Source organism: Aulonocara sp. 'chitande type north' Nkhata Bay, linkage group LG7 (genome assembly GCF_057382095.1).
Source record: "Aulonocara sp. 'chitande type north' Nkhata Bay isolate Kocher_YH1m ecotype deep benthic linkage group LG7, A_spYH_male_GT1.1, whole genome shotgun sequence".
In the NCBI taxonomy this organism is placed as follows: domain Eukaryota; kingdom Metazoa; phylum Chordata; class Actinopteri; order Cichliformes; family Cichlidae; genus Aulonocara; species Aulonocara sp. 'chitande type north' Nkhata Bay.
In genome coordinates this window covers 21,497,280-21,509,980 of record NC_141350.1, presented here as the reverse complement: position 1 = coordinate 21,509,980, position 12,701 = coordinate 21,497,280, and the positions used below count along the sequence as shown (strand labels likewise).

Genomic DNA, 12,701 nt, shown 5'->3' with positions numbered 1-12,701 from the left:
TGTGTTGGGAAGATGGAGTACTTTGAGGAACCGATAAGTGTAGAAAATGGGAGTCTGAGAAAGATGGATGGAGGACAGTTAGTAGATCATGAAGTGCAGAGGATTAGTGAATGAAAACGTGAGGGCAGCTACAAAGAGGATGAAGTGGTGAAGTGAAGACATGAGGGAGAGAGTGCAGGCAGGATGTGGTGGGTGTAGACGAGTGTCAGGGGTGATTTTTGACAGGAGGATACAGTGAAAGGAAAGGTTTACAAAGGGGTAACGAAACTTGTTATGATGTGTGGTTTGGACACAAACTGACAAAAAAAAAAGAAAAAACAGAAGGCCGAGCTGAGTTGAAGAGTTGACCACAGAGACGATTCATGTAGGTAGTAAAGGAGGACATGCGAAGGGTTGGTATGTCAGAAAAGGAGGCTGGAGATAGGGAGAGATCTGCTGTGGCAACCTCTAAAAGAAGCAGCCAAAAAAAAGATTAGATAATAGTAGAGTTTACATTTTCGTTTAAACATTTGACCCAAAATATGAACATTAATGTAGACCTATAGTAACAGTCAGCAGAACGGCTGTGTGTTTAGAAACCACAACTTGGAGATGGTTACAGTCTATGAAAAATGATCTGCCCATCAAGGAAGTGTAGCAGTATTTCATGGGCTAAGTCTTTTTTTTGCTGGTGGAAACAGAGAAAAGGTCAGGGCATTACTAAAGTATACATGCCCCACCCTCACTGAATCATGACTGTGGATGACTACTAATTAAGCAACCTTAAATTTAATTTATAGAGAAATTATAGACGAATAATTGAAAACAGAATCGAGGTACTTAAAAAAAAATACTATGGGAGCAAAGGGTGAAAGGTATTCTTTCTTAGAAAGACACTATCAACATCAGACAGCCTAGATGTGGTAACCTCAGGCAATCGTCTGTGGCGTGCCTGCTCAGAGGATGTGCTGGCACAGGTTGCTGAAACATAACCCCAACAGACACTTTCACGTCTTTTCCTGTTGACAGTTTCCACCCTCCTCTTCACGGTTATGCAAATGGCTCAGTAAGCCAAATGTGGCTCAGCTCACAGGAGATGCTCATGAATGCTGCTATTGAGTGCTCTCTCATTATTACGAGTCATACACTGAAACATCACCTACTCAACACCTATACTGACAGAGCAATCAAGTCTGAACTGTCTACCTAGGGCTTTTAAACACAACACATTTTATGTATCCACATTAACATGTATGTATATTTTTTAAGGTTATCAATGTTGCCAGCTTTTCAGTGAAGGACTTATATTACAATGAAATATGTCATGTTTAACTTGCACTAATATTTTGACAAAATGTCTCAAATCAAACTGATTTAGTCTTTTAACAAAACTGCAAAAATCCAGCAGTCTGTGGTAACAAAGTGAATAGCAAAGCAAAGGCCAATAAAAAAACATTTATTTAGAATACACACAGTTTAAAACATTTCCTAAGCAATTTCAAATTCAACATTACATCGTAAAAACCCATGTCCCTGTTGCTGATAAGCACTAACTAACAGGATGTGACCAGTCAGCATTACTGCGCCTTCCAAATTGCTGAGTGTTCATTCTGCAGACTCTGTAGCGTTTGCTCAGCTAATGAGCGAACTGCTCCAAAAAATTTCTGCAATAAACCTGCATAAACTGACAACAGTAATGATGAGATGCTTCTTTTGCAAGACCCTGCTCAAGTGAAAAAAAGGGTAGATCACAACCTTCACTGTGCTGCACTTTGGCCATTTATGCCAACACGTTTCTCATTCTATTCTAACTGCACCTGCAGACGTATGATGTTAGGCATATGCATGTGGTGAAATACTGTGTGAGGAAAGTCTTTTCAAGCTTTGCAATTGGTCAGATCTGCAGAACCATTCAGAAGAAATTCTAAAGAACCATATATGGGCTTTCACCACCATTTAGAATTTGCATCTCGTTAAGCCTCCCACTCAGATCTCCATATATGCTTCTCGTATTGGCGTCTGTTTCAAAGAGTTCAGAGTGTCCTCACTGCCCTGGTTTGGAGTGGACAGGTACTCTAACTCATACCCTCCGCTTCTGTTGACCGGGCGGACTTCACTTGATGTTTTCTTATGTTCCAGGATCTGCTGTAGCTGATGGCTGGCATATTCTGGCTTCTTGGTGAGAGGTCCTGCAGGAACTTCTATACCCAGGATGTCAGTGACCATGTAAGGGCGAAGCCAGCCGACCAGAGGGGTGCTGCCAGGGGTGTAGTGGGTCTGCCGATGGTAGAAGAGGAGACCATCCACCTGCAACCGGAAAACCAGAATTAAGGCAAACATGAAACACTGTTTGCATTTAAAGAATAACTGGAGATAAATAATTCACAGTCTGCTCTTACACTGAAGCTGTACTCTGCTGCCAGGGCTGCCTTTATTGATTCTGCTGTGCAGTCTGTGCTCTGGAGCCCCACAAACCGGAACTGTGGGACCAAACAAAAATCAGAGAACCACACTGCTAGCTCAAAACACAATTTGCCCTCTTGTCACATGTGAGAATTTGCCTTCCAGTGACGAATCTACTCAGTAAGCACTGAACCCGATTTAGCAGATTTGGCAGTTCCACACAAACACTTAAGAATGAATAGATGGACCTTGAACTCAAGCTCTCTCAGGCCTCCACAAACTTCCATAACCTTAAAGATGTGTCACTTTAGGGCGCATTTAATACAAAAAATTGGGGGACTGATTTTCTTTTTTCTCCTTGGCCTGAGGAGTTCCACATTTAAGTTTGGGATTTTATTAAAACCATATGTGGAAATAATGAGCAAGGCACAACAAACACAATGCAGACAATGTGTGACTGTGTAAACACGTTGCAGTGTCCCAATTAACAAACAATAAACTTGGACTTTAAAAAAATGGAGGCACAAGGAAAAAGGCTTTGATTTGTGTTGCTGGTACACACAGGGTTGCGTTTGGTGATCTCTGATAGGCTGTCGGTCTCCTGGACTTTGGACTGGAGCCAAAAGAAACGGAACTCGGTCTGTTGACGAGAAATCAAGCAGTGAGAACAAAAAACTGCTTTTCACCTTCTGAGCCAATGAACTGGACAACATGGCAACACAACCCCCCCAACATAAGGCACATCTGTGTCCCAGACTCTGCTACTTATGCAATTAGACAAGCATTCCTGGATTGCTGGAAGATTAGAAGACAATCTTACTGGGCAGTCGTAGACCGGGTGGCCTCTCCAGCACATGACGTCCAGAATGTAGTAAGTTCTGTCCACCTCGCTGTAAATGCAGTCCAAGATTGTGTAGTCTGCATGCAGCACATTACAAAAAGAAGCTTTAAACTCTTATTACAACTTCATTCTCAATCAATAAAATCAAAGAAGAAGGTATAACTTCATATTACAAAGGATCAGATATTCACTGCTGTGAAAAAGTAGTTACTCTTTTCTTGATTTCTTGTTGATTATTTTGCATATTTGACAGACTTAAATGCTTCAGATCATCAAACTAAATATAATATCAGATAAAGATAACCTGAATAAATACAAAATGCAGCTTTTAAATAATGATTTCATTTATTAAGGGATTTAAGTTATCCAACCTACCTGACCATCTGTGACCCAGTAATTACCTCCTAATCCTATCAGCTTGTGCAACAACTGCAGCCAACTGTTTGCAATAACTCATAATAATAATTTTGTCTCACTCTTCAAAATTGTTTTCATTCAGTCACATTGGGGGTTCATAAGCATGAATGGTCTGTAAAGTCATGCCAAATCCATTCCAGACTTTGTCTAGGCCACTCCAAAACTTTCATTCAGTTTGTTATTCAGCCAGTCAGAGGTGGACTTGCTGGTGTATGGATCATTGTACAGCTGCATAATCCAACGATTTTTTAGACTCCACTAACTACAGCAAGTTGTTCAGGTCCTGAAGCAGCAAAGCAGCCCCAGAAGATCACACTACCACCACCATGTTTGAGTGTTGGTCTGATGTTCTCTTTATGAAATCCAGTGTTAGTTTTACACCAGATGTAACAGGACTCAAACCTTCAACTTTCATTCTGTCAGCCCACTGAATGTTTTCCCAAAGGTCTTGGGGGAATCACAAAGATGTTTTGGTCAGCAGTGGTTTTCTCCTTTGAACTGTTTGCTCTGGCTCTTTGTTACTGCTTTGTCAGGTTTTTAAACTTGTCTCTTTTCTGTAAATGCCCACTTGAAATCAGGTTTTCTCAGTAATTTCCGCTTTGGTAGTTTTAATCTGAGTAAAAATCTCTTCACAAGAAATGCAGTGCTGCCTAAACTAACGGAAATATCTGAAACTCACATTCCATAGTTTTCTTTTCTTAAATGATAACATCGTCTAATCAAATGGAAATCATCTGCACTTGTACTTCATACACAAAACTCCAGCCTGTCAACTACTTGCCTAATCCCATGTAGTGAGCTGTACCGATTGTCCCACTAATATAGGTGGAGTTGAAAAGGATGTGAAAAAGCTTTGTGATTATCACATAAAAAAAGCGCCTGGAAGCTGTTTCGATGTGGCTGAAATGAAATAAACTCATAGGTGAATGGGAGAACCTGCTGTTTGCCGATCACTTCCTCGTGTTGTTAAAATGCCTAAGTGGCCCATTATAGAGATCCAAATACACAGTCGGGCCCACCTACCTTTTCCCATAGCAGAGTTGTGTCTGTTCCCACCAGGCAGCAGGGAGGGGAAACGGTTCACACAATAGCCACTTTTGGTGTACGCTGCAGTGGAACCCTTTAGAAGAAAACCAGAAACAATACAGGAGGGAAGAAACCAGTGTTATCATTTCATTTACATGTCTCCACAATTCTGTCAATGTGAGCATTAAAGAGCAGGAGTTAGAAACGGCTTTAACAATGTTTATGTTCAACTGTTAAAAGGGAGAAAAATAACTAGAATGTATTTTCCCCTCATGGTTGTCCTTATTTTCTCCATACATCAAAGGCAGCTATCAGACAAGTGCAGTGCATTTAGAGCTCCGCATGTAAGGTCAGCTCATTGAAATCTAATCATAGGAGATAATTTACATTCACTGGCCACTTTATTAGGTTTACACTGAGCACAGCTACACTGCTTCAATCTGACTGGAAGGGAACAATAGCTCAAATTATGACTCGCTACAACCAAAATATGCAGAAGAGCATCTCTTCCGGTCAGCATGACGCTGAGCCTTGAAGCAGAAGGGCTACAGCAGCAGAAGAAGTGTGATGAATCTCAATTTGTGCTGTCACATTCAGTCGATGGTGTAAGCACGAAAGCACAGATCCATCCTGCCTTGTATCAAGGGCTCAGGCTGCTGATGGTGGTGTAATAGTGTGGGGGATATTTGTGGCATCTGAGCATTGTTTGAGACACCACAGTTGACCCTTTATAACTACAGCGTAAAGGCAGGTCTGGCGGAAGTAGCAAGGTGACGTAAAAAAGCAGCGAGTGTATCATCACTAAATGTGTCACAATATTGCATTTCCTTGCAAAATGCCTATGATCAAATTAACTGCTTGCCTCTGTGCAATAAATGAGGCAAAGCTCTTTACATAAGTGGAGCAAGAACTTTTATGACTCATGTTGTCAGTTTTTAATTGTAATGTAGTTGTAATCAGTCATTTAACCTACAGAGAGGTAATCATATAGAGAAGGAGCTCAGTTTTCACAGCACAGTTTCACCAACAGTATGAGGACCACAGTCTTAATCAAGCGTGAATACTTAGTCTCATTCACTCTTCCTCAGGACATGGAAAACATCTTCATCTTAATCTCGTAACCTTTTTTTTTGTTTGTTTTTGGTGCTGATTCAGGGAATTCATTGACAGCGAGCTCGAGCCGTGATATAATGAACAAGGAACCAGATGACTGTAGATGCACAGTCATTATGATTTCCTCCATGGTTGCATCAGAGGGTGTGTGGTTTCAGTAACACTAGTACAACACCAGCTTCTGGGTGCAGTAAGAGGGAAAATGGGTGCAGTTCAGTTTCCTTGACATGACTACAATTTCAAGGAATCTCATCCAAGCATTTGACAGCCTTGCCATTACTCATGAACATCAACATCATCAGGTAAATTGCATATTTAAGGCTAAATCACATAAACAGCTGAGGAAAAAAAAAACAACCCTCAAGTGCACTTTTTCACAAGAGGCTACGATAGCTGCTTTCACTTCCCTAAATTGATGTCTTGGTGATGATATTGAAATTTCTACAGAGGATATAAGATCTTAAAGGGTTTGTCTGCGGTTGGGTTTTTGACTTTCTCGTTTCTCATGAATCAACAGAAGTCGTCCTGAGGATCACCGCTCCCCCTGCCTCCACGCAACTCGACTCCAATTTTACTCGTCAATTTGGAGTTCTGTCACAGCACGGTTCATTCTCGGAACACCTTCTATTCGACATACTTTTCCTCACTGCTGGTTAATGAACTGCATCTTATTTCAGATGATCTTTGCAAAACAAAATAATAAAGATGAAACACTTAGTGTGCTGTAATCACACTCCTGATTTTTTTCTTTTGTTTTAAAATCCTTTGTTGGTACAGCAGTGCACTCCTGCTCCCTCTTTAAAGCTCAAACTCACTATTTATTTGAGCTCTGACTAAATCATGCTGGTCGTCAACAAGACTTATCTAAAGGAAGAAAGGAGGTGTAAAAAGGCATCCACAGGTGAACCTGCAACCTGCTCTTCTCACTGCTCCTTTTTAGGGTTAAAAAGGCACATTTTAAAGTTCAGTTACCAAGTTTTCTAAACTTATTGAGCAATAGTTTTAATGTATATTGGTGATGCCAATATATACCACACTAATATTGTTTATGACTTCTGCTCTCCTTCTCCAATTTTTTACAGCCTTGGTACAGCCAGGATTATATGCACAGCAGCAAAAGAACACAAGGGAAGAAAGAAGGGACAGAAAGAAAAACTTTGGATATTAATAATGAATATCAGGTATTTTATCTCCTCTGCACCTCTGAAGCTCCCGCTTTCAAACTCGCCCTGCTTTTTTGTTATTGGCAATAAGGATTGGACTTGATAACAACTCAGTGATTCCAATTCTCTTATCGCTTCTCATTGGCTCGGTTCTGGCAGTCCCCACCATCGGTAAGCAGCATAAAAAAATTACATTCATGCAAATTAATTGCATACTGTTGGTCAAATGTTTGTGCATGTTTGTTAAAGATATTTCCCCTCTTTGGTGTGATCAGTGTTGGAGTCATTGCTCAAAAAAGTCATCATTAAACATATAACACAGAACGTCTTTCTTAAAAGTAGTCCAGTACATCATTTAACTACTCCCAGGAAAAACTAATTTATTATACTGCAGGTTGCATTACTTTCATGCTACTCTGTAAAATAGCTGAAACACCGTTTCATGATCATTATTTAACAATATAAACCTGAGGCTACAACCACACACACCAACACAAATCCCTAATGAGGACACATCTCTAAGATCTTTCTCTTAGCACAATACAAAGCTGACCACACAGAGTGAAGATGAAGAAAAAAGACATCGCTACAGTGACTTTGCTTTAGAAATGGGAACAGGTAGCAAGAGAGGCTGCAGCCTGACTGCTCATCTGCTCGTTACTGTTGAAGTTCAGGGTCTGGCTGCTGGGGTCGGCATTCGCTCAGCTTTCACTCTGGGTTCTTGGCTAGCTTAGCGTTAGCATGCTGTCTGTGCAGATGCTTGCAAAGAACCGAAGTTGTGTAAGCAGCATAATGCAGCTGTTTCTATCCTTGGTGCAGTGTGCACCTTTATCTTGTCCTTTTGTGCAATAAAAATAATATGTCTATATCCATGCCATGGACTGCGTTGCTATTTCCCTCTGACACATGAACTGAAATCAGCTGTGAGTGCAAGAACTGATAAGCAGGATCGATATGCAGACAAACAATTCCAAGGAATTGGACTACTGGGAAAGGGTTCTACAAGAATTGGTTCTCGATTCCCATCCCTAGTTGGCAAGTTAAATGAATGGCAATGCAAACACAACACAGTCAGCTCAACTTGGAAATTTGGTGATGATGGATGGATGACCTGTGCCGATGACCTACTTGAGCTCAAAATCAGCACGCTGCCACAAGTTTAAAGAGGAAAACCACCAAAAAACGCTCAAGAAGATCCCATCTGATTATTTTGTAGGTATTTTTTTTTTAGCTTTTAAACCAAATTCTTCGCTTTATTTTTTCACTTTCTAAATGGAGAAAAGTGGTATAAGCATGACACATATTAAAAACCTCCGTGTTGCTTTTTTTAATCATTTCTGGAGCACACAGTCATCTTTCTAATTTAATCTACTGATTCTAATCTATTGACTGTGACTCTTTATCGCAGCTCGAGGAAAATTCTCTCAAACTGTTTGCCACATTATTAAGATATTGGGCAGCGTACCTCTGACAAGGTGGCTCATTTCAAACACAGACACAATCCACATCGTCCTCTGCAATACCACGAAGGCAGCGTTGAAATAAAAAGCAACAGATGCAAAGTACAACAATCCTCTCCAAACACACTCACTTTAGCACTGCACTCAAACTGCAGGAAATACTGACTGCTGTTTTTCAAAGACTGATACGACTTTTGATCAGGACTGCAAGATGACAATCTGATGATTCAAAAATTCAGAAATCAGTAAGCCTTCTGTTTCAGTCATCGCTGTGAATAGTGACTACAAAAAAGGAATGTTTAAAGAGATGACTTTAAAGTTACTCGCTAGATTCTGAAATTCAGAAACAGGCATCAACGTGGAGGCAAAGAAAAGAGGAACGGCTCCTACCTTAGAGGCAACAATCAGAGATCTTTTGCCCACAGGAGAGACCACCATCAGCCAATCAGTGTCCAGCTCTGATGGTATATCCACTAGCCACTCTGATAGCATGAGCTGAGGAGGAAAAGGGACATGTCACCTTCATCAAAACTTTATTTAAGCCTACAAGAATGACAATGACAATGAACACAACAGTGTGAGTTATTACAGAGTTTCATGTTTGGTGACCAGGAGCCCCACTTTATAACAGACTGTCATGCCACATTTTAGCTAGCTTTAGTATTCAGAAGTTAGTACACCAAAAAAGACACTTTTCTTTCAGACTCAGAAACAAAAACTTTCCCACACAAACAAACTCTTTGTTCCATGCTTTGTTTGTTGGGATCTGCCTGCTCTATTCTCCAGACCGGAGTTGTAACTTTAGGACTCAAGCGCCCTCTGCTGGAAAAGACAGGAATTCAACAAAACTTCACACAGCAATGTCCATGCATCAAACACTGACCTGGTTTGCATAATGTTTTGGCAGCTTCCTCCTCTCGATCTCCATCTCCTCCTCTTCTGTGTTGCCATCTTGTGCTCGTTCTCCCTCCTCCTGTTTCTCCATTTCTTCCTCCCCATCACTGTCTGCCCCCGTCCAATCCCCATCAGCCAGACGCCGTGCATGGTTGACATAGTTTAACCTTTTACTAAAATAAGAAATGGAAAAAGAGTCACTGAGATGCTTTTGCATGGCGCAGTGTAAACATATAGTGTTTTACACCTGTTTAAGCTTATCTCCACTGGTTGCCAGTGAGGATTTGAATGGAGTTCAAGAAAAGCCGTTCATGGTTTGGCTCTTTCCTACATCTCTGACCTCTTACAACCCTATTCAGCTTCCAGGTCCCTCTGGTGAGCTGATCAGATGCTTCGAAGTGTCCCACGCTTCACATTTACCAAAACAAGCTTTATAAATAAATCTGAGTTGAGTTGGGGCTGTGATGGTATGGGGGATATTTGTTGACACGCTCCTTCCCCCTTAGTGCCAACTGATGCATGTAAAATGCCACAGCTTGTCTGAGTGTTCTTGATGAATATGTTCATCCCTTTATGGCCACAGTTTACTCATTTTCTGATGACACAGTGCAAGGTAACACATCATGTCATAAAGAATCATCTCAAACTGGTTTCTTGAGCATGACGAGTTCACTGTACTCAAATGACCTTCACAGTGGTGAAGAGGATTTGTCTCCTGGACAAAGCCGACACATCTGGAGCGACTGTGTGACAAAATCATGTTAGTGTAGAGCAAAATCTCCGAGGACTGTTTGCAGTACCGTGTTGAATCTGTGCCATGAGGAATTAAAGCAGTTCGGAATATCAAAGAGGGTCCAGGAAATATGTACCTAATAAACTGTCAGGTAAGACTATGTAGATGTTAAATAATAAGCTGGATGATTACCTTTTTTGCCAATCAAGAAAACGCTGCCGTCGCTCACTCTGCTCCAGCACACTGTACTTGCTTTTGTACTGGGCCAGCCGAGGGTGGGGGCAGGCTGTACTGTTGGGCTCCTTGGACACAGCAAAGCTGGCCGAGAGGGCTTGGGTCAGGTCATCCATGAGGGCACTGAAAATCAACACCCCAGTACTTATTTTATATTACAAGGAAGAGTGGTTAATAGGTCTGAGAAGTAAGACTACAGGCAACCCAGTGGCTTATCTGTTTTTGTGTGCTAGAGCTCTTGTACAGGTTAGCTTGAAAGATTAACAATATGTACTTCAACGTAGTCATTATATTCTAATGCTCAGTGTTTGTTGAGATGCACCAGTGTTTATGTGCTTTTAATTTACTGCAGATATCTTCTGACAGTTTGGTTGCGCATTTAAATTTAAGCCATATTGAATGATTCAGGCCTATCAGCATGTGTTCAAAGATAGTGTAATAAAGAGCGGAAAGAGTTTCGATGTCTCGATTTCCCTTGAAATAGGGACACATCTACCTATCTCTGAATGTTCATTTAAATTACAATGTTGGATTGTAGCAACTTATTAAAACTATATGAAATAATATGACTAGTGTCCCACTTTCGATTTATGGTCATGGTTGTTTTGCATTTGGCACATTATTTGGCCTCAACATAAAAGTAAAGTTAAAGTAAATTAAAACATTTTTCTACAGCACCTTTCAAGGCAAATATCAAAAAGTGCTTCATAACAAAATGCCAAAAATATAACAACATAAAGTTACCCATAAGCAAGTTTGTAAAGACGAATTTGTAGCTGCTTTTTAAAAATATCACCAGACCACAGATCTCAGTCCAACTCCCCACCACACAGTGGCAGATTTAGTTGACTTCACACATAACACTATATTTTTAACGTATTTATAATTAAAGTTTGAGGATTTCGTTTCTAAATTAAACTCTTATTTTTCCAAAGCCCATGGGTAATCGTTTTACATATTCATGATCTTAATAATGACGTGACTACTTATGAATACTTCTTCATAATCTGTACATCCTTAATAATTCATCAGCTAATTTCTACAAATTAAGTATGTCATGGCCGATTATTTGACCTTCATAAACCAGCGTTAGTAGCAATGTTAACATCTAGTCCAATTTGCCCCCCACGATCACCGAGAGCTTAGGATCATCCTGTATGTACTCTAAATCAAATATAGTCTATAGAAAGTGCGGGTACAAGTGACTTTGCTTGTACAACATTTACACACTTAACTAGGACAAACATGTGCTGATTGACGGGATGTTTTTTTAATTTAAGCTTAATATTGCACAGGTAATACCAATATAATCAAGCACCAAACGCCCTGGTCTAGTGGGGCATCTGTCTAGATTGTACTTCGCGGAAAAAGGCCAGAAAAGCCTCCTATTACGGACTACTACAACTGGCCAGTCACATAGCTTAGCTGCTAGCATTGCATCGCGCTAAACCTGCTAGCACGCTCTGGTTGCTAACTATGCAACCAGTTAGGAACTTTGACCCTAGCGGGTTTTGCAACAAAAACGTGCTTTCGTACAAACTACACAAATACTGGACTCAAACGCAATGCAGTAAACTTTATGAGATGTTAGTTTTCACAAAGCTAGCGTAAACAGATACCTTGGACATTCAGGGAGGGTGCTGCCGAAACGTCACGCTGTCATCATTTTTGCCGGGTGGCGTTTTTCAGTTGGCCGACAAAAAAGCTCAACCTAACCCGGAGTTTGTTTTTTCACACGATAGAAATGATATCGGTCACTTATGTGGAACTATTACAAAAAACAAAACACTCTCAAAGTTATCCTAGCAAATTTGACGGTGCTAAACGTGTTAAATAAATAAAGTAGGGTAAAAACAACAACGTTTAAATGTAGAGGAGTTAAAAAGTATAAAGGAGGCCACATAAACATGTACTGTATATAAATTCAGTTTAAACGCAGCACTTAAATGAGACTATTACGGCTACATTGTTGCTCGGTTGGATAGTCTAACACCTTATGTCTAAGAATTTATTGAAGCTTTGAAATATATATCATATCAACGTTATTGTGGTAGCCAATAGGAAGTAGGTTTCCTAAATTATAAAGACTATATTTAATAGTAGTAAGCATCACTGCAATAACAATAATACACTAAATCGTAATTATCGCCAACATTAAGCTTAACTATAGTGTAAAGTATAATTTATTATTCTTTTTTATACTTTTTAAAATTTAAGTTGACTTTCTGAGTTAATAGTTTTTCTTTCATTATTTTCAGAAACCTGGTATTTATTTTCATTATTCAAGACAAAATATACAAGAATAAACAAAACAAACAAACTAAACTCGAAAATACAAAACTATAATATGCCTGGTAACCCACGACATAAATTGTGCTTGGATGTTGTAATCTTCACTGTATGTAATGCTCCTTCCCTCCTGGAGGGGGCGGCATCGA

The 12,701-nt window shown here is 40.1% G+C and overlaps 1 protein-coding gene across 1 annotated transcript; it reads right to left on the bottom strand.

The window, feature by feature from the left end:
* Nucleotides 1-1,419: 1,419 nt before the first annotated feature.
* On the bottom strand, nt 1,420-11,998 carry snupn (snurportin 1). The gene is made up of 9 exons (XM_086299348.1): nt 11,883-11,998; nt 10,222-10,386; nt 9,286-9,469; nt 8,793-8,897; nt 4,664-4,760; nt 3,203-3,300; nt 2,945-3,022; nt 2,379-2,459; nt 1,420-2,286 (listed from the first exon to the last, which is right to left on the bottom strand). Exons 2-9 carry the CDS (start codon nt 10,377-10,379, stop codon nt 1,966-1,968), a joined length of 1,122 nt encoding a protein of 373 aa, XP_086155474.1. The 5' UTR covers nt 10,380-10,386; nt 11,883-11,998; the 3' UTR covers nt 1,420-1,965.
* Nucleotides 11,999-12,701: the final 703 nt, after the last annotated feature.

Excerpts from the sequence above, each read along its gene's own strand:
- snupn (XM_086299348.1), bottom strand. The coding sequence starts at position 10,379 with ATGGATGACCTGACCCAAGCCCTCTCGGCCAGCTTTGCTGTGTCCAAG. Across the intron at positions 3,023-3,202 it reads ACCCGGTCTACGACTGCCCA|ACCGAGTTCCGTTTCTTTTG; the intron begins GTAAGATTGTCT and ends TCTCGTCAACAG. Across the intron at positions 2,287-2,378 it reads CAGCAGAGTACAGCTTCAGT|GTGGATGGTCTCCTCTTCTA; the intron begins GTAAGAGCAGAC and ends TTCCGGTTGCAG.